The sequence below is a fragment of the Leuciscus leuciscus genome (assembly GCF_965113295.1).
Source record: "Leuciscus leuciscus genome assembly, contig: SUPER_11_unloc_13, whole genome shotgun sequence".
Lineage (NCBI taxonomy): Eukaryota > Metazoa > Chordata > Actinopteri > Cypriniformes > Leuciscidae > Leuciscus > Leuciscus leuciscus.
In genome coordinates this window covers 82,019-106,810 of record NW_028118534.1, presented here as the reverse complement: position 1 = coordinate 106,810, position 24,792 = coordinate 82,019, and the positions used below count along the sequence as shown (strand labels likewise).

At 36.1% G+C, this 24,792-nt stretch overlaps 1 protein-coding gene and 1 long non-coding RNA gene across 2 annotated transcripts in view; both read right to left on the bottom strand.

Moving 5' to 3' along the window:
• Positions 1 to 19,774, bottom strand: part of LOC309510088 (NLR family CARD domain-containing protein 3-like) — a 44,599-nt gene extending 24,825 nt beyond the window's left edge. The window contains exons 1-7 of the mRNA XM_082191180.1: positions 19,478 to 19,774; positions 19,182 to 19,269; positions 18,877 to 18,990; positions 17,950 to 18,057; positions 15,972 to 17,768; positions 13,985 to 14,158; positions 5,125 to 5,295 (exon numbers count right to left, since the gene is read on the bottom strand). Of these exons, the coding sequence (XP_082047306.1) occupies positions 5,125 to 5,295; positions 13,985 to 14,158; positions 15,972 to 17,768; positions 17,950 to 18,057; positions 18,877 to 18,990; positions 19,182 to 19,231 (2,414 nt within the window). The 5' untranslated portion in view covers positions 19,232 to 19,269; positions 19,478 to 19,774. The remainder of the gene's footprint in view (positions 1 to 5,124; positions 5,296 to 13,984; positions 14,159 to 15,971; positions 17,769 to 17,949; positions 18,058 to 18,876; positions 18,991 to 19,181; positions 19,270 to 19,477) is intronic.
• A 1,985-nt stretch (positions 19,775 to 21,759) lies between these two features.
• LOC309510095 lies at positions 21,760 to 24,105 on the bottom strand. Its single transcript, XR_014210203.1, has 4 exons — positions 23,964 to 24,105; positions 23,413 to 23,469; positions 22,842 to 22,914; positions 21,760 to 22,763 (listed from the first exon to the last, which is right to left on the bottom strand). It is a non-coding gene; the product is annotated as an uncharacterized lncRNA (long non-coding RNA).
• Positions 24,106 to 24,792: the final 687 nt, after the last annotated feature.

The window sequence follows — 24,792 nt, the reverse complement described above, 5'->3', positions numbered from 1 at the left end:
GTATAAGTTGTTTCCACTGTTAATAGGAAAATGCAAGTGTTTGCGGCCGCGCCTCCGTGTCATGCAGTGCGCGCTCCACGCTCAGCTTTGTTCCTTTTTTGCATAAAAGCCTCTTCTAAATATAGCCTATTAAATGTTATAATAAAATAATATAAAATTATTATTATTTGCGTAGCTATACATGGACTTCAAACACACTGCGTCTTCTAAGTCAGGTGACTGTAAATGCGCAAAAACTGTTTCCATTGCAGTTTTGCGAAATATTCATTTTTCGAATTGCCTGAAAAACCACCTCATGAGAGCGTAAAAACTTTTTTGCGATAAATGGGAGTTTTTGCGAAATTGACGTGTTTCCATTAAGCGTATTTTCAATTCGCAATTTCAATTTGCGCAATTTGAAGGGTAATGGAAACGCGGCTACAGTCACCTGTACCTCATTATCACTGATTGCATTCGCCTGTGTCCCATCACCCTGTTAGGGCGTTTTTCCACTGGGTTCGTTTGCTGCGGTCCGAACCCGAGTGCGCTCGTTCCCGGCGCCCCCCGCAGCATTGGTCTGGTTTCACACTCAATTAGTTGTATCGAACCCAGGTGCGTTTGCAGTGATCTTACGTCATCGCAAACGCACACGGAAAATGCATGGATAATACAACTCGACTGAGCATAGCTGTAATTTGTCTGTTTTTTTGGTGCTATTATGCACAACATAGTGAGAGACATCACCTCTTCAGTGTCCCACAACGTTCCCCTGCCACTCATAGTTGTCGTGTGTGAGGAAACAATGATATCGACAGTGATACGCATGCGCGGGATACTATACTTCCTGAACAAGCGCGCACCCGAGTCTGTGTTGCTTGCACATTAACGCGAACCGCGCCACGGTTCGGGAGCAACCGAGCTCAGACCATCTCCTCCAGGTAGTCTCGGGTTCGGTACTCTAGTGCGCACCCGGGTCCGATGACAGCGTTCACATTAGCGATTTTTCATGCGAACCGTGCCCCGGTCCGCACTAAACTGCCAGTGTGAAAGCGCCCTTAGTCTCAGTCTATTTATACCATGTTCATTCATTCACTCACCGCAAAGTCTTGTTTTAGTGTTACACTGCATTTCTGAGCATTCTCTTGGTTTTCTTGTCTCTTGGTTTTTGGATATCTTGCCCTGTTCCCTGGATTACTCTCTTGCCTCTGGTCCCTGCCGGTTTTGTTTCTTTGTTTCTTTGTTTGGACTGCCTATCTGTGTATGACCCTTGCCTGTACATTGGATTACGCCTCTGGATTGCCCTCAAATAAAGCTGCATTTGGATCCTCTACCCTCGTGTCTCAGAGCGGTTCGTAACATAAATACAGCAAGGTTCTTAAACTAGTTCTAGAAAATGAAGAACAAAGAAATGTGCATCAAGTGTACTTTGTTTTTTTAATAATTTATGAAGCCACTGCAAACTTAAAATGTTAAAATATGTATTCAATTTACATATTAAAACTAGTGTATGTGCATATTATAATTTAATTTTGCACCAAACGTTGTACAAATGTAATGGAAAACGTAAATTTAAATACAGAAATGCATTGCCATTTTACATATTACATTATCATTTTGCATATTACATTTCAAATTGAATATTGCTACCCACATGCTTCCATAGAACGCGAAATGATGATGATGCATAATAACGCCAGCGTTGTGGATACACTTACCCAAAACCCTCCATAACTTTTCAATTAATTTCACATTTTATTTGTATAGTGCTTTTCACAATACATATTGTTTCAAAGCAGCTTTACAGAAAATGCACATCTACATTACAATTTAGAGTGATCTGTTATCAGAGGTGACTGTGTCCAAGTTATGCATTTCAGAAATGTACATACAAATCACACAGTTAGCTAATAATGTATTAATTTTATTTTATTAATAACTGGCACTTATTTGGAAAAAAAAGTCGAATGGCAAATAAATAAATGATGGACAGTAACATATGTACAGTATTACCATAATTGTATTATGTAAGCTTTATTTTACACCTCAAACGACAAGGGAATTTATAGTCATATTTATAGTGTTAATATTAATTTGCGAGTCCACAAACTCATTCTCTTAAATGGCTTGGGTCTGCAGAGCATTCACAGCGTACAGTATACGGACTGAATGCCCCTGACCTGAAGCTTTTATATCAAGACCATTTTCATGTTTATCATTTATTTCTATTATTTGCGTTGCCTTATAACTTCATGCTTGCAGTTTAACACATAAGTGTTTATTACCACAACAGTAAATAAGTGTCTTTAGAAATGTTATAATATATTTGATTATTATAACTCACTTTTCTCCTCACTTAACAAATCTGTTCTTCATCGACTGCAATCTATTCCAAATTCTGCTGCTAGGTTACTCACTAGATCAAATAGGCGCACCCATATCACCCCGATACTTTGCTCCCTTCACTAGCTTCCTGTAATTTACAGGATCCAATTCAAAATTTTAACCATAACCTATAGGGCTTTACATGGTCAGGCCCCTGCTTATCTTGCTGACATAATTCATCTTCATACCCCTCTCCGGTCTCTCAGGTCTAATAATCTGCTATCTACGCTACGCACTCGTTTAAAGACAGGTGGGGATAGAGCCTTCGCCGCTATGGCACCCAGACTATGGAATGCTTTGCCAACCAGTTTTAGGTTTGCTGAGAATGTGGACAGTTTTAGGGGACAAGTGAAGACTCATTTGTTCAGGTTAGCTTTTGGGTAATCTCTGTCCTTTTATATATTGAAAATTTTATCTGTTTTATTTTAGTTTGTTCTTTATTATGTTTTATTGTCTATTGTAAAGCGCTTTGTGACCTAGTCTGTGAAAGGCGCTGTATAAATACATTTTACTTACTTACTTATAATATATTTTATAATGAAAAAGACTAATAAAATTGTCTCTTCATATTAAATGGATAACAATATATGTATATCATTTATTTCTATTATTTGCGTTGCCTTATAACTTCATGCTTGCAGTTTAACACATAAGTATTTATTTACTTCATTATTATTTATTAACTTCATCATTATTACACACTTGAAAAATGTGTAATAATGGGGTCTATAAAACTTAAACATTTAATGATTTATAAGCATTTCACATATTTCTACACTAATTATACAAAACTATTCTGCCAGTGCACCATACTGTACAAATGAACTAGATCAATGTTCATTCTTGTCTGAAACTTTGGAGGAGACAAATATGAGACCACCAGGGTCTTTAGTTCAGGGAAAAACTCTGAGCACAGTGTGTGATGTTGTTGAGATCACTTCTAAACTCCAAAATAGACAAATGTGAGCGATCCAGAGTTTCTACAGAGAGAAATCTGAGCACAGTGTGTGATGTTGCTGAGATTTCTTCTAAACTTTAGAGGAGACAAATATGAGATCTCCAGTATGAAGGGCCATTAGGCAACAATTATTGAAAAGCCTCAACACTAGTGAAATGAAAAACATTGATCAACCTTGGTGAAATTCATTCATACGCATTACTGAAATAAGAAGAGATTTCGGTAGTTGATGATGGCTAATTTCCCTTGAAAAGGAAGTTGTGTGTCCGCACTTCTGTTTAATTTGGCGCGTCTCACAAACTCTTTTAAGCAATGTCGGTTAGTTGTAACGAGTTGTATGGGAAGCCAAACACACCAATAGTGGGACGAAACGGAGCGGTGTTACAGAGCTCGTGCCGTGCTGACATCATCGGTGCGGCTCAATGGACCGAGCTGTGTGACCGACTCGACATCGCAGGGAGGACGTGTTTGCTAGCGAAACCGAATGGACAGCGCAAACTAATCTCACCAGCGCGGCGCTGACCATGTTACTTTATTCATTACTGCTCTGCAGAAGTTCAGGTGTTTTCCCTGCATATAAGATAATGAAGATCAGCATGAAGTTATTACATTTCTTTTGCTTATTATCTTTCATATTAGTACATTAGTAGTTTTTGAAAAGCTACTTTGAAGAATTGTATTTTTGTAGCCATGGAAAGAGCCGTTCAAAGCAGAAACTTCAACGATTAAGGACTGTGCAGTGCCGGGGGAACTATAGGATCAGGGTTGGGAAACACTATTATTGCACAGAAACATCATTAGGGAAAACACTGTTGAGTAAACGTGGGGGAAAAGAGTTGTCATTGTAGTCAGAGTGAAACAGACTAAAATTATTGAACATAATGAATATAATGAAATACTGACTACATTTAAAGGATATATTTTAAAAAGAATGTAAAAATGAACACTGACTACGTTTACATGCAGCCAATATTCGGGTTATGGTCGGGTTAGAGTCACTATTTGGGTTTCTGAAACATTCGGAATAACCCGTTTACATGCGTGAGTAGAGAGAGTTACTCCTGTATACATGGAATTTGTAATCAATTGGCAATATCCCGATGTAAACGGCGACGCACGGTTAGCGTCTGGACGCACGGACAACGTTAAGACGCAATGTGCGTCATTTCCGATTCTTCTTCCTGTATCCAAAGGCAACAACAACAGCAGCAGCACGCGGATAATGAATAGTTCGGGGCAGATAGCGATCGCCTTTGTTTGCGCCTTCCTCCTCGCTCCAAAAGTGTGGTGCTGTGCTGCATCTCGCCATGTTTACCTCTACTTCTTGTTTACTTCCGGTATACTGCACGCGGGTTTTTGTATGCGCCGTCTCTACTCAAAAGACCAAGATTCCTTGCGAATAGAACATGCGCAGAACACAAATCAATGTTCCTTTTGATGGGGATATGCCGATACGCGTTTACATGACCAAATATTCGGGTTAGAAAAGGGGTACCCCAGGGATAATATCCGGGTTTTTAAAAACCGGGATATGAGCATATCCGGGTTTTTGCCGGTGTTTACATGGCCGTGCGCGACCGGGTTATTGCTAATATCCCGGTTTTGAACGGGTTATTGGCTGCATGTAAACGTAGTCACTAATACCAGATCATGAGATTAGACATTTGTGTACACCTGTGATTTCTGTGCTGAGATTTAGTGTTTACAGAACATTTTACAAGCTAATTTTAGTCCTAAAATGTACATCAAATGATTCGTCTTACTGAGGACAAAGACATGTGTGACAATCAGAGAGACAATCTTACCACAGTGTCTTCAGTTTACAGTGAGGATCCTCCAGTACAGCAGAGAGCAGATGAACTGAATCTCCTAGTTTATTCACAGACAGATCCAGATATCTCAGGTGTGAGGGGTTTGATCTCAGAGCTGAAGCCAGAGCAGAACAACCTTCATCTGTGACTCCACAATCCCTCAACCTGTAGAGAACAATGACACACTCTTCACTCTCTCAGTTCAGATCAACACGTACAAGCCACAATTCTACACAGACTATTAAATATGTCTAAATTTCAATTGGAGATTTATCAGTCATAAAAAAAATAAAGAAATTCAAAAAGCTTTCAACACATGTGCTTCATAAACCCAACAGTTCTAAATGAGCTCAAACACAACTACACCTCTTCTCTGTGACAGACTCATCGTGAAGATGAAAGCACACAAGAGTATGGTAGGTTAACTACTGACTATAAGTAACTTTGCAACTACATGCCAACTTATTCTAACCCTAACCCTACCAGTCTACTAATAAATCTATTAACACTCCAATGGGAGTTAGTAGACATGTGCAACTGTACTTATAGTCAACAGAATGTGTTCAAGGGACCATTAAAATAAAGTGAAAACCAATATGGTCAAACCTAAACTGATAATTATGACAACACTGTTGCTGACAGTGAACATACCATGAGGTTTTACTGGATATGCAGTGATTGTTTCTGTCTTCCTAATGCTACCTTCTGCCTCTCTGTTTTGCTCTTGCACACAATCTACTTCATGCCTTCTGTCCTCTGATTGATAGTTTATACAAAAAAAAAAAAAAAAAAAAAATCAAATAAAGTATTTTTTGCTGAGAAATGATTTATTAATGATTCATGATTATTATAAATTAATGTAAGAAACATTTACTGGACTGAAGCAACTGGGTTTATTGATATTAATCCACCATTTGTTAATGTTAAAAATGTAATTCTTCAGACATTTTTTCATGTTAATATAAATGTCAAATATGACGCAACAGACTTTTGGGGAACATTTTCCATCTCTTAATTATCATTGATTTGCACTGAATTGCATATGAGCCATAAAAGCGATGTATAAATATGATACTCAACAAAAAAACCACACATACATGCATATACAAGTTTGTATCTGTTTTTTGTTGAGTATCATATTACACACACACACACACACACACACACACACACACACACACACACAAACAGCTTTTATGGATCATATATGCAATTTTTAACATAAATTAAATGTATTAATAATCAAACCCCAGTTGCTTCAGTCTAGTAAATGTTTCTTACATTTACTTTATAAAAATAATTAAAGATTTTCTGAGCAAAGGGACCTTACTTGAAAAAAAAAAAAAAAAAAAAAATTATATATATATATATATATATATATATATATAAACAATTAATCAGAGGACAGAAGGTATGAAGAAGATTGTGTACACGATGTTTCTCAGCAAAGTGTTGGTCATATTGATAATTTATAGGCCCTAGAAATTTGCATTTTAAATTTGATAAAGTAGGCTAATATATTCATAAATAGGCATTTACTTATTGTTCAACCGAATTTTACAAAGAATGTTTAGTTAAAGTTATGAGAGAATAAATGTTTTAAAATTCGTATTAAAATGTTGTAACACGCATTGCCAAACAAGCATTCTTTTTTTCCAATTAATTTAAACTCCCAAAGGGGAAACGTATCCTGGGAGATACAAACATTTACAGGCAGATTATGGAAAATGGAAAAATTAAATCCATAAAATTTCAACATAAACATAATAAGCTAACACTTAACAACAACTCTTCAAACATGCAAGTCTCCTCAAATATTGTAAATATGTGAAATGTATCACTGAAGGCGAGTAGATTTCCCACTACAGGTCATGTTGTTTTTAAATGCTGCCCATGAGCTAAACAGAGAATGTATGAATGAAGTCACCAGGGGCCTGTTTCAGAAAGGAGGTTAAGTGAAAACTCTGAGTATGTTAACCCTGAAATGAGGGAAACTCTGAGTTTTCTGTTTCAGAATGGGAGGTATGTTAAACCTGAGAAAGCAGAGTAAGTCAAGCCTGTTTCAGAAAGAGAGGTAACTTATACTCAGAGTCAGTTACCATGGTAACTTACTCTGTGAACCTAACCTGGTCGGGAGCAGGTTTTCTTCAGTAAACCCAGAGTTTCTTTCGGTCTCCTCCCCTTTTTAAAGAGGAAGTGGTGTTTAAACACCTCATTCATTCTTTCAGTACATTTTTATTAATAAAATTAATCTTTTATTAATAAATAAAATATTGCTTTTTTTTATTTTTTTATAAGATAAAGTCTATATAACTCCTTAACTGGCAACTGAAAACACAGTAGTATATTAGAGTTACATAATGTAGTTCTAAACAAATTCTACAGAATTAAACTGTGGCATTTACTGGAAATCACTGAACTGTTCATCTGTGCAACAGAAGTTGATGGACCGTCCTCCACCTTCCACACTCTGGGGGCGCGGGGAGAGATAAGAATACCCGTTTATACTTAGATTTAAACTTAGATTTAGACTTAGATTGAAAAGTAGCTTTCCTGTAGCTCAGTGGTAAGAGCACTGCGTTAACAATGCAAGGTTGTGGGTTTGATCCCAGGGGATTGCACATACCTATGTATAAATGTATAGGATAATGCAATGTAAGTCGCTTTGGATAAAAGCATCTGCCAAATGCGTAAATGTAGATTCTATAGGCTACTCCACATAAAAATGTGAAAGAATGTGTAGACACATAATGTTAATCTCTGTAGCAGCAGAAACTCTTTATCCCCATGTGATGAGCATTTGGTTGAGTACACTTTATAACACTATTTGTCATAATTTCTGGTGTATTGAGTAGGCAACTTACAACTACCTGGGTTTCTGTTGGGACAGGAGGCTCCAAAAGACAGATATTACCATCAGAATCTATTGGGACCAACAAAAATCCTAACCCAAAGTAAAATAAATGGAAATATCAAAAATAGCCTATATCAAAAATAACACATATGTAAACCTCTTACATTTTATGAAGGCCCTTGGATCTTTGGGAGTGACTGGCTCTGAAGTCCGTCCAGGAATTCCCTCAGCCAAAAATGCTGCTGCACTGCTAGACACTGGATGCTTTAGTTATTTAATATGTCACATGTTTGTAAAGCCAGGTAGCCTACACTGCAGTAGGCCTTACTTGACTGAATTATGTTTTTATATTTAAATTTCAGCTGCTGCCATGTTCTTTTAATACCTGCAGGATTGCCCCTACATGAAAATTAAAATTAGGTTGAATAACATACTGTTCTTCCAGTTTCACCTCTGATATTATAACAGTTGGGCAAGTTACTTGTATTACTAACTACAAATGACATCTTCAACATTGTAATTAGATTAATGTAATAATGACTATCTTTAGAAATTATTGGTCTACTTATTACTAATTACTAAATCCCATGTCAACCTTAAACACTTGAACAATACAAGGAGAGACAAGAAACAGCACTTTTAATGCTTTCAAATAAACAATATACAATTGCATGAATTATTCTTGAATTGACCAAAGTGTGTAGAGGGAGAAGGTTACATTAAAAATATAACTTTTAAAAATGTATGTTAAATAGCCTATACAGAATTGCTCTATAGTCTAATACAATTACATCAGATTTAACTTTAAATTACAGAAGAATTAAGAGTAATCCCTTTAATTAAATTACAGTATTTAGATTACTTGGTAATTAATTACACCCAACACTGTATAACAGTAATTAAAATGTGAAGAAATATGCAGACCTCTTTTTGTCTGGCGCTGTTGCCATGGTGACTCATAATATCTGTGCTCCATTGATAATGGCTTTTTATAGTTGTGGCGCACGCGCTTAACTCAGAGTCAGTCAACTCAGAGTTGATTGAACTAACTCATTTCAGCTGTTCTGAAACCAAAAACTCAGAGTTTCCCATCTCAGGGTAAGTCAACTCAGAGTTCAAGTTTTAACTCAGAGTTGGTTGAACCTCTTTATTGAAACAGGCCCCAGATCTAAATATTCACAACAAACACCCTTTCAACATGAAAACTGAGAAATTAAACCAACACTTTCCCTGCTTATCTCAGGATACATCGCCCCTTTTAGGGTTAATTTTAAATTAAGAGAATAATTATATGAATATACTATATTAATTATAAATAATTACAATTCATTTAATATAAATATAAAATTATTTCACTCTAAACTGCTTTAATTTGGAGTGAGAGATACAGGGGGAGTGGCTTTATTGCATCAGATACATGTCACTTTACTCACAGCTGATTGGTCCAGTTTTGGTTTGTGATCTCTAACACAGAATACATTAATTTTATTCAAGGTCATCCTGCAGCACAAGTTACCATGGTGATCGAACCCGTTCAAAACCAATCCACCTTCTTGAGCCCGAAAAAATAGAGTTTGCTCAAAATAATCTCAAATTTACAAGGGGAGCAACTGAAACTGGCTTCATGCAACAGGACACAGAAACAGTGGGAAACACTGCAGTAACAAACACCACTCACTGTCATTCTGAAGTGCTCCTGAAGAGCTTAATGAGCTGGTTTAGTGTGTTGGATCTGAACTCTGCTGATAGGTAGATCTCCAGGAACAGTTTTGGGCGCTCCAGATTTAGATTAACGAGATAGACACATGATTTACGTTTCCTGATTCTGTGCATCAAAATCATACATAATACTGAACTATTCATTCGGGCACGTACATTCTTTCTCCACAAGAACACAAGTCCGTTCTTAGATCTGAGAAACCACCCAGGAGAACCCCATCACTGCACATTTTGGATGTCTCTCTTCTCTGACAAACACACCTGAGATCTTGGAGTCTTTACTAACGAGCTGATGAGTTGAGTCAGCTGTGTTTGATTAGAGAGACATCTAAAACTGTGCAGTGCTGGTGAAACTCCAGGATCAGGGTTGAAAACCACTGAATTATTATACAGGAACATCATTGGGGAAAACACTGTTGAATAACATGGGGGAACAGGAATGTCATTGTAGTCAGAGTGAAACAGACTAAAATTATTGAATATAATGAAATATTGATCAAATTTAAAGGATTTTTTTTTTAAATGAACACTGGTACCAGATCATGAGATTAGACATTTGTGTACACCTGTGATTTCTGTGCTGAGATTCAGTGTTTACAGAAACTTTTACAAGCTAATTTTAGTCCTAAAATTTACATCAAATGATTCGTCTTACTGAGGACAAAGACATGTGTGACAATCAGCGTTTCATAACTGCAGGATGTTTTACTTACAGCAGCCTTAGCATATTGACATCATGAGCCAAGTAATATTGTTTAACACCAATTACCAGTGTGCACATTAACATTCTCATGTATCTCAAAAAATATGAATTTAATTATTTTTGTCCAGAGTTCAGATAGCTTTACTGCTTGAAAGTCTTTGTAAAGTTAAATTGAACTGCCGTCTTCCCCTGTATAAGTAAGTGCAGCACTCCTGAAAAAGAGTAAGGATTAAAGAAAAATGAAATAAAAGAGAGCGCAGCAGTGCTTCTTTGTTGTTATATTTACTCAGAATGAAGTGCATCACGGGCGCGCACCACCCACTGAAGTGTGCGGTGACGTAATCACGCTGGTATGCCAAGCGAAAATAATTAATTTAATAAATGCACATAAAGCACAAATAAGAAATTGAACAGTATATAAAAGTATTAGAAAAATAACATTTTAGTATATTATAATGGCATTGAAGAAATTGTACAAACAAAAACAACTTGTACTCCTACATAAGCATCAGTAGCCACGAGTCGCATTGGTGTGACGTCAACTCCCCTCTTCGATTGATTGGCTAGAGGAGTAGCTGTCAATCTAGAACTAGTGGACCAATGGTGACACTTAAGCCTGCCCTAATTTACATGAAACTAGAACTGCAACATTTGGGAAAGCAAGCGCAGAACATAGAAAGAAGAGCGAAGAGAAAAACAGCACAAGCGTACAAAAGAGTAAAATATGAGCAGAAAATGCAAGAAAGCACAAAGTACACAGTAATAAAACCAAGGAAAACATACTTTTTAAGAAAGCATGACCATAAGTTTAAGTTTTCTGCAAAATAACTTTTAATGTGTTTAAAGTTTTTATTCATGCTTGTTATTTCTTGATTCACGCTTATTATATTTTGATCCATGACCACGTTGTTTGCTATTCTGATCATTTTGCATTCTTTTTTTTCAGTTTGTGCAATATATTTTTACATGTGTTTTAAAAATTTTGATTCACGCTTATTATTTTTTTATACGTGACCGCTATATATTTGGCGGGAATTTGATCCCATAAACCGGACTCGCGTCCTCGGGAGTCATTCTCCTGAGTCGGACTTGGCAATTAACTTGGCAATCCGAACTTTGTGTACTTGCTATCGAGAAACGCCTAATGTCGGCGCTTGGCTTCTTGTGACAAACACGCCGGGAAGCAAGAACAAGATCTGCTGTATGTCATCCATTGTTGTTTATTTTGCTTTCTTCACGCGAAAATGACATCGTTCCAGTCTCACACAAAGCCCGCCCTTTTACCCATATATGGATTGGCCAGAAGGTGGGCGGGGTTAGGATTTCCCGAGATTTTCCAAGATGGCGCCGCCCATACCCCCCATAAACGGCTCCAAACCCGTTCTTCAGAAAGTCTATGGGTGACGTCACAGACGCTTTGTCCATATTTTTTACAGTCTATGGTTTATTCGAGCAAAAAAGTGTTAATTTGAGCAATTCCGTCAAAGAAGCAACACAAAGCCTGTAAAGCATTGAAATAAATATCAGTAAATATTGGAAACTTAAATAATATAAAGTTAAATCTATTAAAAAAACAACAAAAAACTTTCGTTTAATAGCCTACTTCCACACAAAGACGCGTGATTCCACATGAAGCCTACAGTTCTGCGCTTTGAGAGGGATGTGGGACACGAGGAGGAAAGAGTCAGAGACCATCAATCTATTTTCTGATATCTTCATGTTTTCTAGGCTACTTGTTGTATAAGGTATGAAAAGCGAATTTAATCTTAAGGGCAAGACATTTAAGCTATGTTTGAAATTGCGCTGCCAGAGAGAGCGAGACTAAAAATCACCCGCGCGTGTGAAACGCGCTTTACAAATAAACTTGACGCGCCTTACATGTCTAATAACAAGCAAAAACTGTGTTAAAATGAATCTGACGTGCAAGTAAAAATGTAGGCTATCTGTCCAACAACGTTTTTCTACTTTACCACAGTAAAGAATCTGAATATAATAGGCCTAATTAAAAGCGAACCAAGGAAGAAACGTTTATAATCCCCTTAGAAAATCGAGACGTGACTGAAGATTTGAGGGGAAAAAACAAGAGATTACATGCAGGGATGAGTCACGATTTTGGAATATTCGATTAGTTTATTTAATTAATGAATTATAGAATATCGAATAGGTTGTGTAATTATTCTCTAAAATAAAATATCCATGTTTTTGGTGCTAATGCGGTGGTGACGCGTTCATATAATTACGTTCTGTAATAAGGTCCTGTGTCCTGAATGTTCAAGGACAAAGTTTTTGCACTTCCCTCCTAAGTTGCACTTCAGTAAATGTGTAGAAGATGTTCACAGATTTAATGTGACATTTGAAGTGAGTTGAGCAGTCTTATTATCCACATTTTTTGTAATGCCTTTGAATAATATGGGGGACATGAATCGCAATATATCGCAGAATCGAAACGCAATACTTGCTGTATCGCAATATGTTAAGAATCGCAATAATATTGAATCATGGCCCAAATATCACAATACTATCGGATTGTCAAATTTTTGCCAATTCCCACCTCTAGAACCAATGAAATGTGATTTTCAAACTCATACTGATTTAAACAAAATGATTTTACCCACACTGACTGACACATCCGAAGTGTGCCTCAAAGACGCCTCAGACAGCGCGTGATCCCGATATACTCTTATACCTACACAGAATTACAGCATTTCAAAATATCTGTCTTGGCGAGTATTCAAGCAAACATAATCTGCTATGTCTTAAGTGAACGTTTTTTAACTGTTGGGGAAAAACATCTGATGTGTAACATTATATTAGACCCATGCAGTACAGTAGGTCTGAATATATAGTCTTTTTCATTAATGTTAATCAAACAATTGTGGCACCATGGGGGAAAAATTAAAAATTTGGTGTTATTACCAGAGATTTTAAGGTATGGTTGGTAGATGATTTTGTTTTGGAACCTTCAGAAAACGTTTAACTCGATTTTTCTCAAAATTGACTTTGACAATTAAAGTCAAACAGGTGTAGCTCAGTCATGAACATTTGCTCATTGCGACTCATTTTGCCAGAACGGGTCACGTATGTCAGCAGACGCATATGTAAAATCAAAACTGCCTAATGTTACTTGATGAAATGTCGACGCAGGACGAGGTATAGGACTGTGAAGCTTTGGGGGTGTTGTTGGACTTGAACTTCTGAATCCGATCCAGACGTAGTCTGAATATCTAATATCTAAAAATTCTTAAATCAAGATACATAAGCAATTTTTCAGTATACAAGACTTAACATTTTAAGTTATTGTGCTAAATTTATCTTAAATTAAGAATACAAAAAAGAAAAGAAGACAAAAATACGGAGAAAGAAATTTATTTTCTGCGGGGTAGTCCTAAAATTGACATCAAAGAATTTAGTCCAGGGTTCCTCAAATCCGGTTTTGAAGTGCCGCTGTCCTGCAGAGTTTAGTAAGGTAAGTAACTCAGTAAGGCAGTGGCCCTCCAGTGCCAGATTTGTGGAACCCTGATTTAGTCTTACAGAAGACATTAACATGTCTGACTATGATATACCGTAGATGATCTTACCAGAGTTTCTCCAGTTTACAGTCAGGATCCTCCAGTACAACAGAGAGAAGCTTCACACCCGGATCTCGTAGGTTTCTATTATCCAGATCCAGTTCTCTCAGTTGTGAGGGGTTTGATATCAGAACTGAAGTCAGAGCAGCAGAATCTTTCTCTGTGACTCCACAATCACTCAAACTGTAGAGAGATGAAAATCATACTTGGTAAACACTATGAACTGAAAACAAAAAGCAATAGAAAATTGAGAAAAAATAGACAATTTGTAGATTGAGTAAAGAAAACACTGCACTTGGTCACCAATGGATGGCATTGTCTCAAAATTACTCAGGAACCTTGAGGTAATGGTGTCACAGATTACAATTGGAGAGAGTTAAGTGTGAATAAAAGACAAATGGGACATGGTGTGGACTCAGGATAACAAACTCTCAGTGTGCAAAAGAACAAGATTCTGAACAGACACGACATATACAACATAAAATTAAACCAACTAACTCCACGCTTTGCTCTAAATGTAAGACCGCATTCTTGGGCTAGAATTCTTGGCCTCCCTTGCAGGTGAATAACCAATAAACATGCTATATGAATATTTTATTTTTTGTCCGTTGTTGCCAGGAAAACTACTTTATAAAACTGGATCAGTGATAAATCACTCTCTTTGTCTAGCATATAATTAAGAAAAATTATTCCCATGACAAGAATTTTACAACCATCAACTGATATCTCAACCATGATAGCCTTTTTTTTTAAATAACATTTGTGCTTTATTATGTCATATTATACATGCTTTATTATATATATTATGATGTCATATTTATAGATTTTGACCTTTGCCTTTTTAGTCCAGTCTTTGGCTCTATCCAGTTGATGTTGTTTACCTCTATTATAAGAGTTGGGCTTTGTTTGTCTGTTTAAAATGTAATACTTAAAATGTTAAAGGATTAGTTCACCCAAAAAGGAAAATGATGTCATTAATGACTCACCCTCATGTCGTTCCAAGCCCGTAAGACCTCCGTTCATCTTCGGAACACAGTTTAAGATATTTTAGATTTAGTCCGAGAGCTTTCTGTCCCTCCATTGAAAATGTATGTACGGTATACTGTCCATGTCCAGAAAGGTAATAAAAACATCATCAAAGTAGTCCATGGGGCATCAGTGGGTTAGTTATAAGTTTTTGAAGCATCGAAAACACTTTTTGTGAAAAAAAACCCCCCAAAAAACGACTTTATTCCACTATTAATTTCCTTCTCTCTGGGCCTCGAGTTAGTTCACGTAGTGTAACAGCGTAGCGCTTCTGTGTTATACGTCACACGTAAGCTCACTATTGGCCGACGCTGGTCATGTGTGTGGTCAAACTTCTAACTAACCCACTGATGTCACATGGACTACTTTGATGATGTTTTTATTACCTTTCTGGACATGGACAGTATACCGTACATACATTTTCAATGGAGGGACAGAAAGCTCTCGGACTAAATCTAAAATATCTTAAACTGTTCCGAAGATGAACGGAGGTCTTACGGGCTTGGAATGACATGCGGGTGAGTCATTAATTACATAATTTTAATTTTTGGATGAACTAACCCTTTAATGAAAACCTCAACTAAGTAGTCAAGTTTCATTGTCAAATTTGCAACAATAAAGAATTAACTTTTAACGTGGATCAAATCCATATAAATGGTTTAAGTACTAATTCATTTGTAACATTAAACTTGTTTATTTTAAATGAATCCTCATGTTGAAGACATTGGCTGTCAGGTGCTTTAACACAAGTTTGAGTCAGCTTGTATTGTTTCCCAATCACATCTCCCCGTCATTATTCCCGTCAATAAAATAGATAAATTCAAATTTTAAAAAATCAGAAATAAAAACAAGTATGCTGCCATATTGCTCCTATTACTGATACAATAAATGTTCGTATGTTTCTTAGATTTATGATCTTTTGATTTTCTTTTGTTTTAACAGTAAAGTGATAGTTTTCACTGATACTTACTGAACTTGAATCACGGGCAGCAGCTTCTGAAGAACCTTCAGTTTTTCAGCTTTATTGTTTTCTCCAACAAATGTATTAATATCAAACTTCTCCAGACTCTTCTCTGATGTCAACAACACAAAAACTACAGCTGACCACTGAGATGAAGAGAGTCTGGCTTCACTTATTGTTCCAGATTTCAGATACTGTTGTATTTCCTCCACTAGTGACTGGTCACCCAGTTCATTCAGACAGTGGAACAGATTGATGGATTTCTCTGGAGAGTCAATGGTCCTGATCTTCTCCTTGATGTACTCAACTGTTTTCTCATTGCTGTCAGACCTTCTTCTTCTCAGTGTCATTAGTCCCTGAAGGAGAATCTGATGAGACTCCACTGACAAACCCAGAAGGAAGCGCAGGAAAAGGTCCAGATGTCCATTTTTACTCTGTAGAGCCTCATTCACGGCTCTCTCATGGAGCTCAGAAAATGAAACATGTTCTGGTAAATCAAGTTTAAACCAGTTCTTAAACATAGACAACACACCTGGTTCAGAGACTGGGTCAAATACATTTCTGTTGTTGTTTGTGAAGCAGAGATGCACATATAAAGCTGCTAGATGTTCCTGAACACTCAGGTGAACAAAGCAGAAGACTTTCGCCTGATACAGGCCTGACTCCTCTCTGAAGATCTGAGTGCACAATCCTGAGTACACTGATGCTTCTGTCACATCAATGTCACACTCTCTCAGGTCTTTCTCATAGAAGATCACATTGCCTTTCACAAGCTGCTGAAAAGCCACTTTCCCCAGTTTGAGGATCATGTCTTCATCTGTCAGGTTCTTCTTATAGTTCTTCTCATGTTTTATGTTGGACTGAAGGATCAGGAAGTGTGTGTACATTTGAGTGAGAGTCTTGGGAATCTCTCCACTCTCTGCTTCACTCAACATCTTCTCTAGAACAGTGGCTGAGATCCAGCAGAACACTGGGATGTGGCACATGATGTAGAGGCTCCTTGATGACTTCAGGTGTGAGATGATTGTATTGGCCAGATTCTGATCACTGATTCTCTTCCTGAAGTATTCCTCCTTCTGTGGCTCATTGAAGCCTCGTACCTCTGTCACTCGATGGACACACTCAGAGGGGACGAGATCGGCTGCTGCTGGTCTAGAGGTGATCCAGATCAGAGCAGAGGGAAGCAGATTCCCCGCAATGAGGTTCGTCAGCAGTACGTCCACTGATTTCTTTTTGTTTACATCTCGTAGAGTCTCATTCCTTTGAAAATGTAAGGGAAGACGACACTCATCCAGACCATCAAAGATGAACAACACTTTATATTTGTCACTGGATATTTCCATTTCTTTTGTTTCAGGAAAAAACACATGAAGAAGATCTGAAAGGCTGAATGTTTCACCCTTCATCAAATTGATCTCTCTGAAAGGTAGTGGAAATATGAGCTGGACGTCCTGATTCACTTTGCCTTCAGCCCAGTCTAGGATGAACTTCTGCACAGAGACTGTTTTTCCAATGCCAGCGACTCCCTTTGTCAGCACAGTTGTGATGGGTTTGTTTTGTCCAGGTAAAGGTTTAAAGATGTCATTGCATTTGATGGGTTTGTCCTCTGTTGCTGCTCTCCTGGATTGTGTCTCAATCTGTCTCACCTCATGTTCATTACAGATCTCTCCACTGTCACCCTCTGTGATGTAGAGCTCTGTGTAGATCTCATTCAGGAGTGTTGGGTTTCCCTGCTTTGCTGTTCCCTCATTCAGACGCTTAAACTTCTTCATCAGATTTGATCTAAATGTGTTGAGGACTTCATGGCTGCAAAATTCAAATTCCATGTTACATGTATTACATAAGTTAAATATAGAGATAAATATATAGAGTAAAATGTCTTATTTATTCTCTGTATCATGACCAAGAACATATCATAATATTTAGGAAATGTGTTAATTATTAATGTGTATTAATTTTGATCTCAATCTAAAATTCCACACTTTACCTGACACCAGCATCCCTGCTTTCATTAAAGTCCTGTAGTTGATTCATAGATTGGTCATTCTTCTTACAGGCGGGTTTTGTTACTGCTGATCTTTGTGGTGGGATTGAACTGAAACATCATGAAGAGAATCAAGAATCAGACACTGTGATATTGGTGGATTTATTTTACATCACCTGAATAATTCTAACAGTTAATAAGTAAATGCACATTAATAAATCAACTCCTAAAGGGCACAACTGTAATAATACTAAAAACAAAAACTGTAAGTTTGACAATATGTTGTATTAAATATTGTACATATTAAATTAAAATAATACATTGTTTATTGATTGCTTATAATTTAACTTCATGCCAGTTGTCAGAGATATTTTAATGGTGAGAATAAAAGTACCGGTAGCAAAATATAAAAAGAGAAATAAACAAAAAACTACAATTACAAAAGTTTTTTAACTAAATCGGCCTCACTATTCTTTTCATAAGAATCAACAGAGTCCTAAAATAGTTAAAACCATCGCATTTCCTTAAAATATGCTTTAAAGATCGTGGACTCTGTCATAAGAGGCATAAAGGAGGATCTTCAACTGATAACAAAACCTTGTGCCTATTTGGCAATATGTGCAGATGATTTGGTCCCAGTGATTATCTGAGTAGAAACAATGTTTTCTACCAACAACATGATTCATTTCATTAAGTTTAATTGTATTACATTGATACCATTTGTTGGTAATTTTTGGAGGACTCATTTTGGAGGAGGTTATGATGGGTTTGAGGTCAGAATATATAGGGCATTATTTGAGCTCTGAATATATGTCTGTCTCGCATCAGTTGAAGACAACAATGTCTAGTATGAATATCATAAACGCAAAATACAAAAACACCATAATATAAAAATGCCAATCATGTATTAATAAAAATGTTATAGCCTACCTGAGATCAGCCTGTGTATTGTCATTCTTAAAATTTACTGGCTGACCCATAGACCAGTCACTCCTCAAAGACACACAGCTGGGCGCTGGTTCTGATCTCTCCTGCTGAACTGAACTATAACAGAACAACGAAACGTAAAAACAAAACGTTTTAATGGAAAGCACTTGAGGAGGGTTTAGACATTGTTTTCAAGAAATGTCCTTTAAAATAATGTATATTAAAAAAAATGAATGTCACATTATTTTCTTCAGGAGACATCTTTTTTATTATATAAAAGGTTAATTAATGTGTTTATTTATTAGTACCTGCATCCTTTAGAAAAATCTTCATCTCTGGATGTTTGTCTGTCATCCATGATGAAGCTGAACAGTAACAGTCTGATCTCCACTGACTCTGGGTGGAAATGACAAACAAACACAAAACTAATGTAATTAAACATTGTTAAACATCTTTATAATTGATCTGACTAGATCGCGAGAGTTGGAGAAATAGATAGAGATATTTTGATAAATCATCATATACACGATACACAAAATAAACCTCGTTCATTTCCTTTCAGAGAAAATATTAATGTGGAAGTCACCTCGAGTGCGCGACTAACCTTTATCAAAATGTATCTACATAGCCAACCGATTCACAAACTCCTCCATCTGTTCCATCGAGTAGGCTAGCTACACATAAGAAAGGAATCGACTATTTTATTAAAATGGCGAAACATCAGCTTTCTTTTACTTTCGCTATTATCTGTGACGAAAGGCACACGTGATTAAACTGCTGATGTCACTATAATGTTGGTTAGTAAGTTAGTGTTTTAATGGTTGCCCTTATTGGCAAATGACTTGAGTTTAATCACCAGTAAGGTTTACAGTTAATAACTCCAGTCAGTTTTGTGTGCTGACAAACTCAAAACAAACATATTTATTACACGGAGGATTATTAATGCATTTGTAGGAGCCACAGCAGATTATTCATACCTGTGTTCGCCAGTAGAGGGCGGTGTGCGCTGTGTAGTGAAAGCGGGTGTGCGAGACAGGCGTGCAGATCAGGTCACCTGTCTATATCAGTCAGTAATAAAACATTTAAGCGTTCATTAGCCTATTATTCCACATCTCACTTAAATAGAATCTATCTGGCACTACTTTCTTCTTATTTAATAGGCAACTCTAAACCACTTCTACACTCATCCTCTTCTTCACATTCACTAAATAAACTTAACTATATAACGTTGCCTTTGGCTTGCTCATTTGGGGATATTTTGGGGATATTTAATTTAATTTTATCAATCAATAAATTCCTCTTGAAACAAACTTTGTTGTATTATTTTAATTTAATACTGTGAAGCTGCTTTGATACAATCTGTATTGTGAAAAGCGCTATACAAATATACTTGACTTGACTATATAGACCTCACAACATTGACCATGAGGAAGGATCCTTCTTGTTTAGCTCCAGTCTTCTTCTATACACAATTTTTTTTTGTGTGTGTATAGTTTCAAATAGGACCTACATGTTTACCCCAAACTCTGTTATCAATACTCTGTTTTCTATTTCTATAGGTTTCTCGAAGGAAAACATAATTCATTATCTCTAAGTATTCTAAACCTATCGTCTGTCCATGTATTTAACAAATCTATTCTCAAACACTCCATAACTCCATGAACTCACAGAGGATAGAGACCGAAAAGAACCAATAGTGTAAAATTAAGTGTAATTTAATCATTATACTTTTTTTTTTTATGTACAACTGATGCTTTATTACATACTTTCTTTTGAAACTGTCTTTAGCCAAAAATATTTTTTTGTTTGTTTGTTTAAAAAAGCATTGTGTGCCGTGTTTGGTTTCTTCCTATTTCTGATCACTACAATGGACAAAGTCAAGTCAGATGCATGCATCTATATCCCACTCTTAACCCGAATTACTTGACTTTACTAGAAAATTGCACGGAAACCTGTTGTCTTAAACCATTTAAGTTTTTACACAAGGTGAAACTAGAGATCAAGCATAACACATTAAGTGGATGCAGTAGACAAATCAAGTTTACATTAGTAGTCTTTACTTAAAATCATTAGTTCACATATTTATTTTTATTTGGAGTGTACGTTGTATAAAATAACTATTTTATGTTACACAAATGTTATATTTATGTAATGTCTTATACTATTTTGAGATTTATTGTAATAAATACATTCTGTCACATAAATTGGAGGGGAAGAAAATTAAACCATTAATTTCAATGTTCCAATGTTTTTTTTATTAATTGTTGACGACAAAAACAAAACAAAAAACAGGAAACACTTCAATGTAATAAACTTGTCAACCAAAAGATAAGTAAAAATAAGCATTGAAACTGCTTGCAAGTCCAATCAGAATGCACATAGCTTTTAGCACAGTTTCAATGTTGTCCATCATAACTTCTTCCTCAATGATGATGTTCAATGACGCTTGATTGAGACGGAGAGAAGACGAGAGCACAACACCTTCATGCTCAATGAGGAGGATTCTAATGTCCAGATGGCAGAATGAGTCATCGTCATTAGAGTCCTACACTGTAAAAATAAAAGGTGCCTGGAGGAACCTTTTGGGGTTCTTCACTTTGCCACACCGGCGGAACCGTCTGTAGATCCTCTAGGCACCCTTTAAAAAGGGGCGGTTCTCTGAGGAACCACACAGGTTTCCTGAGGAACTCTTATATAAGGCACTGTGTGGAACCACTGTGGGTGCCTCCAGGAACCAAATTTCAATTTTATTTTATTTGTATTAAATTAATTTCATGTTGTTACTATGGTTACCACCATTAACTTCTATTATAATAAACAAACTGAACCAAATACAAAATAAGAATTGTTTATTACATATTTTAGATCCATTTTATACATACACTTCCATGCACTTGAAAAAAAAAAGCTAGTAATAGATTAATATCAATGAATACACACACACACAAAAAATAGTATAATACATAAGTAACATGAATAATCAACCATGTGTATACAATAGGCTACACAAGAAAAGACATCTCAACAAAATGCATGGAAAACACATGTTCCATGTAATAAATCAATGTAAAAAATTACAATTTTGACTAATTAAAAATGTCCATCTTCACTTAATTTTAAAACATGTGTTTCAGTCCGCTTGTTAAGTCTGACGTCACTGTTTCCAAGTCCAAAAGCTCTATCAGATGCCAAAAACAAACAACAAACAGTGCTAATATACACTCATTGTGCTGTAATATTCCTGAAAATTAGGATCCTAACCTTTATCTCTATTCCGAAATCTCAGATGGTTAGTTATTCAGCTATTTTGAATCATAAAATGTTGAAGTCTGGGATGCCGTGAGACTGGAGACTGAAATGTACACTATGCCTTTTGAAAAGCTTAAATGTGTGACTTGAATCAACAGTTCCCATAAATGGTTGTTGAGTATTCTCAATATCTAGAAACAAGATAGAGAAAGTAGAAGTAGAGGCTTCGACCCGGAAACAGTATTCCTTATGTCACAGCAAGCAGAAAACATTTTCCATTTTAACAGAGTTAAGGTGCAGTAAAATGATCTGTTGTTCTGTGAATGTTCACTGGTGAATTCAGTCATTTCAATAAGAATCCACACGATCAGCAATTTTGTCTTTTTGCCTGTGTAATTTCACGAAATTCACAAATGTGATGCACCTTTACTCGCTGCAACATAAAATGCAATCAATTATAAAATCTTCACAAGGGACACGTGAGGTACTTAACGAGTTAGAAAAGTGAAAAGGTGCATCAGCTTCATTTTCTGTTTGCTTTTCCTCTTTTCTGGTGGATGGTCCAGGCACTTCAGTGATTTTCAGGTCTACAGGAGGATTTTTATTCTTGATCAAACTTGTATTTCAGCTTACCGAGATCCCTGCAAAGTACAAAATTTACTGTTAGTAAGGTTATTAAAGTTATTAAATAATTTCCTCAGCATTGTGACGTTCCAAACCTGTTTGACTTTCTGTCTGTGGAACCCGAAAGCAGATCTCAGGCATAATGCAACCCGTCACCATTCAATATCACTGCATGAAACACAAGCATACATTTTTTTTTTTGTAATTCATTCAAACTATTCTTATGTACACTTGTCTAGTTCAATTCAATGCAACAATTTATGTAAAAAATAGTTAAGCTCCAAAAATGTCCCAGAAAAGATCCTAAAAATAGTCAATGAGTTCACAACTCATGTGTTATGGGTTGTGTTGTAAGTCTTCTGAAGTCATATAATAGCTTTTTCCTTTTTTTTGTCGAAAAAAACTAAACTTTAAGTTATAATTCAGGGTTCAAATGTCTTATATTCAAATGCATATGATTAAGGTATAGCCTATAAAAAATGCATAGCATTATTAGCTCCAAACCTGTGATATAATTTTTCTGAGTAACATGAATGAGATTTGAGAGCATGAGGGAAGATTTTCAGAGAATAACTTATTAAAAAAGTACACAGTCAAACAGTACAATTTCACACAGAGAAAGTTCATAGTAATAAAGTACTTGCATGTGGTGTATAGGTAACTTACTGTAATTCAATGTTGCCTCTGAAATGTTCAGATTATTTTAGAAATGTACTGGTTGTTCTGGGGAAACAAAAGAACAAAGCTGATTATTCACAACATAATATTTATTGACCAGTAAATGGCTTTAAAATGGTATTTGAGAGAATGAGGGCACATGTAGTAAGTAAAGTTAGGCTAAACAAAAACAGACCAAACTATATTAACCTGCTTTTGTTATTCATAACAAACGCCAATGAGGACAGCAGGAATCAGCTACATTAGTTAGGCTATCTCAGCAATTTGAAGACACAGTTTTACAGAATATTTTGAATTGAATGACTAAATCAATCTAAGACAATAAGTCAATAATTTCCATTTGTTCATTAACTTACGTTAGATCAACGTAGTTAGCATCGCGGCTAAAACCTTCATAACAGATACTGTGCAATAAACGAGTGGTAAACACTGTAAAAAAGTAGTAATGTATAATCAATTTAGTTTATATATATGTGTGTTTGAATATATTATATAGTGAGTAGACTCTGTATTTATATGTATTTGGCGAGTTTACAAACCTTGTAACGGAGAGCCGATCAAACGGCGGAAGCTTTGATGAGAGGAGCCGTTACCCGATGACGTCGATCAGCTGAGCTTTGTTGCGCGCGAGCATCACTGAAGCGACGACAGCAGAGGAATAGCAGCAGTTTCGTGACAGAATAAAACTTTTCTCCTCCTAGTTCTTCTTCTTCAAATAATAATTTATGAAGTAGGTAAAATTTTTTATTTTATTACTATTATTTATTCAATAATAATTAATGAATTCTTCTTATTAATATTATTATAATTTAGTGTTGTTGTTTAAGGTTTAAATTAATCAACAAAATAGGCCTATAGATACTAAATAAATGTAAGCTACCCAGGTGAAAAAGACGTAGGCTACTGTTAAATGTATTAAAAATGCATTTAAGTATATTTGTATTGTAGGCCTACTAAAACACACTCAAGTACATTTTTAATAGTACGTCTTTTTTCACCTGGGTATGTAGGCTATACTGAATCAAACTTAAGTAGCCTATAATAATAATAGGATAATAATATTCTCATTCTGGCCTCACAGAACCATTGGGTTCCTCCAGATGCTGGCTTTAACATAAGAGATCTTCCAGGAACCACTTAAATGTTAAAAGATCTTCCAATAACCCTTTTATCGCATTCAAGTTCCTCTATTTTCCCCCAAAGCACTTCAAGGTCTCATGGTAATGAAAAGGTGACTCCAGAACCTCTGAACTAAATACAAAGTGCTTAAAGGATCCCATAAGTTCCAGCAAGAACCTCAAAGAATGTCAATGCTCCTCCAGTAACCCTACTATAGGAGAAAGAGCTTTGAGGCACTTAAATTACATT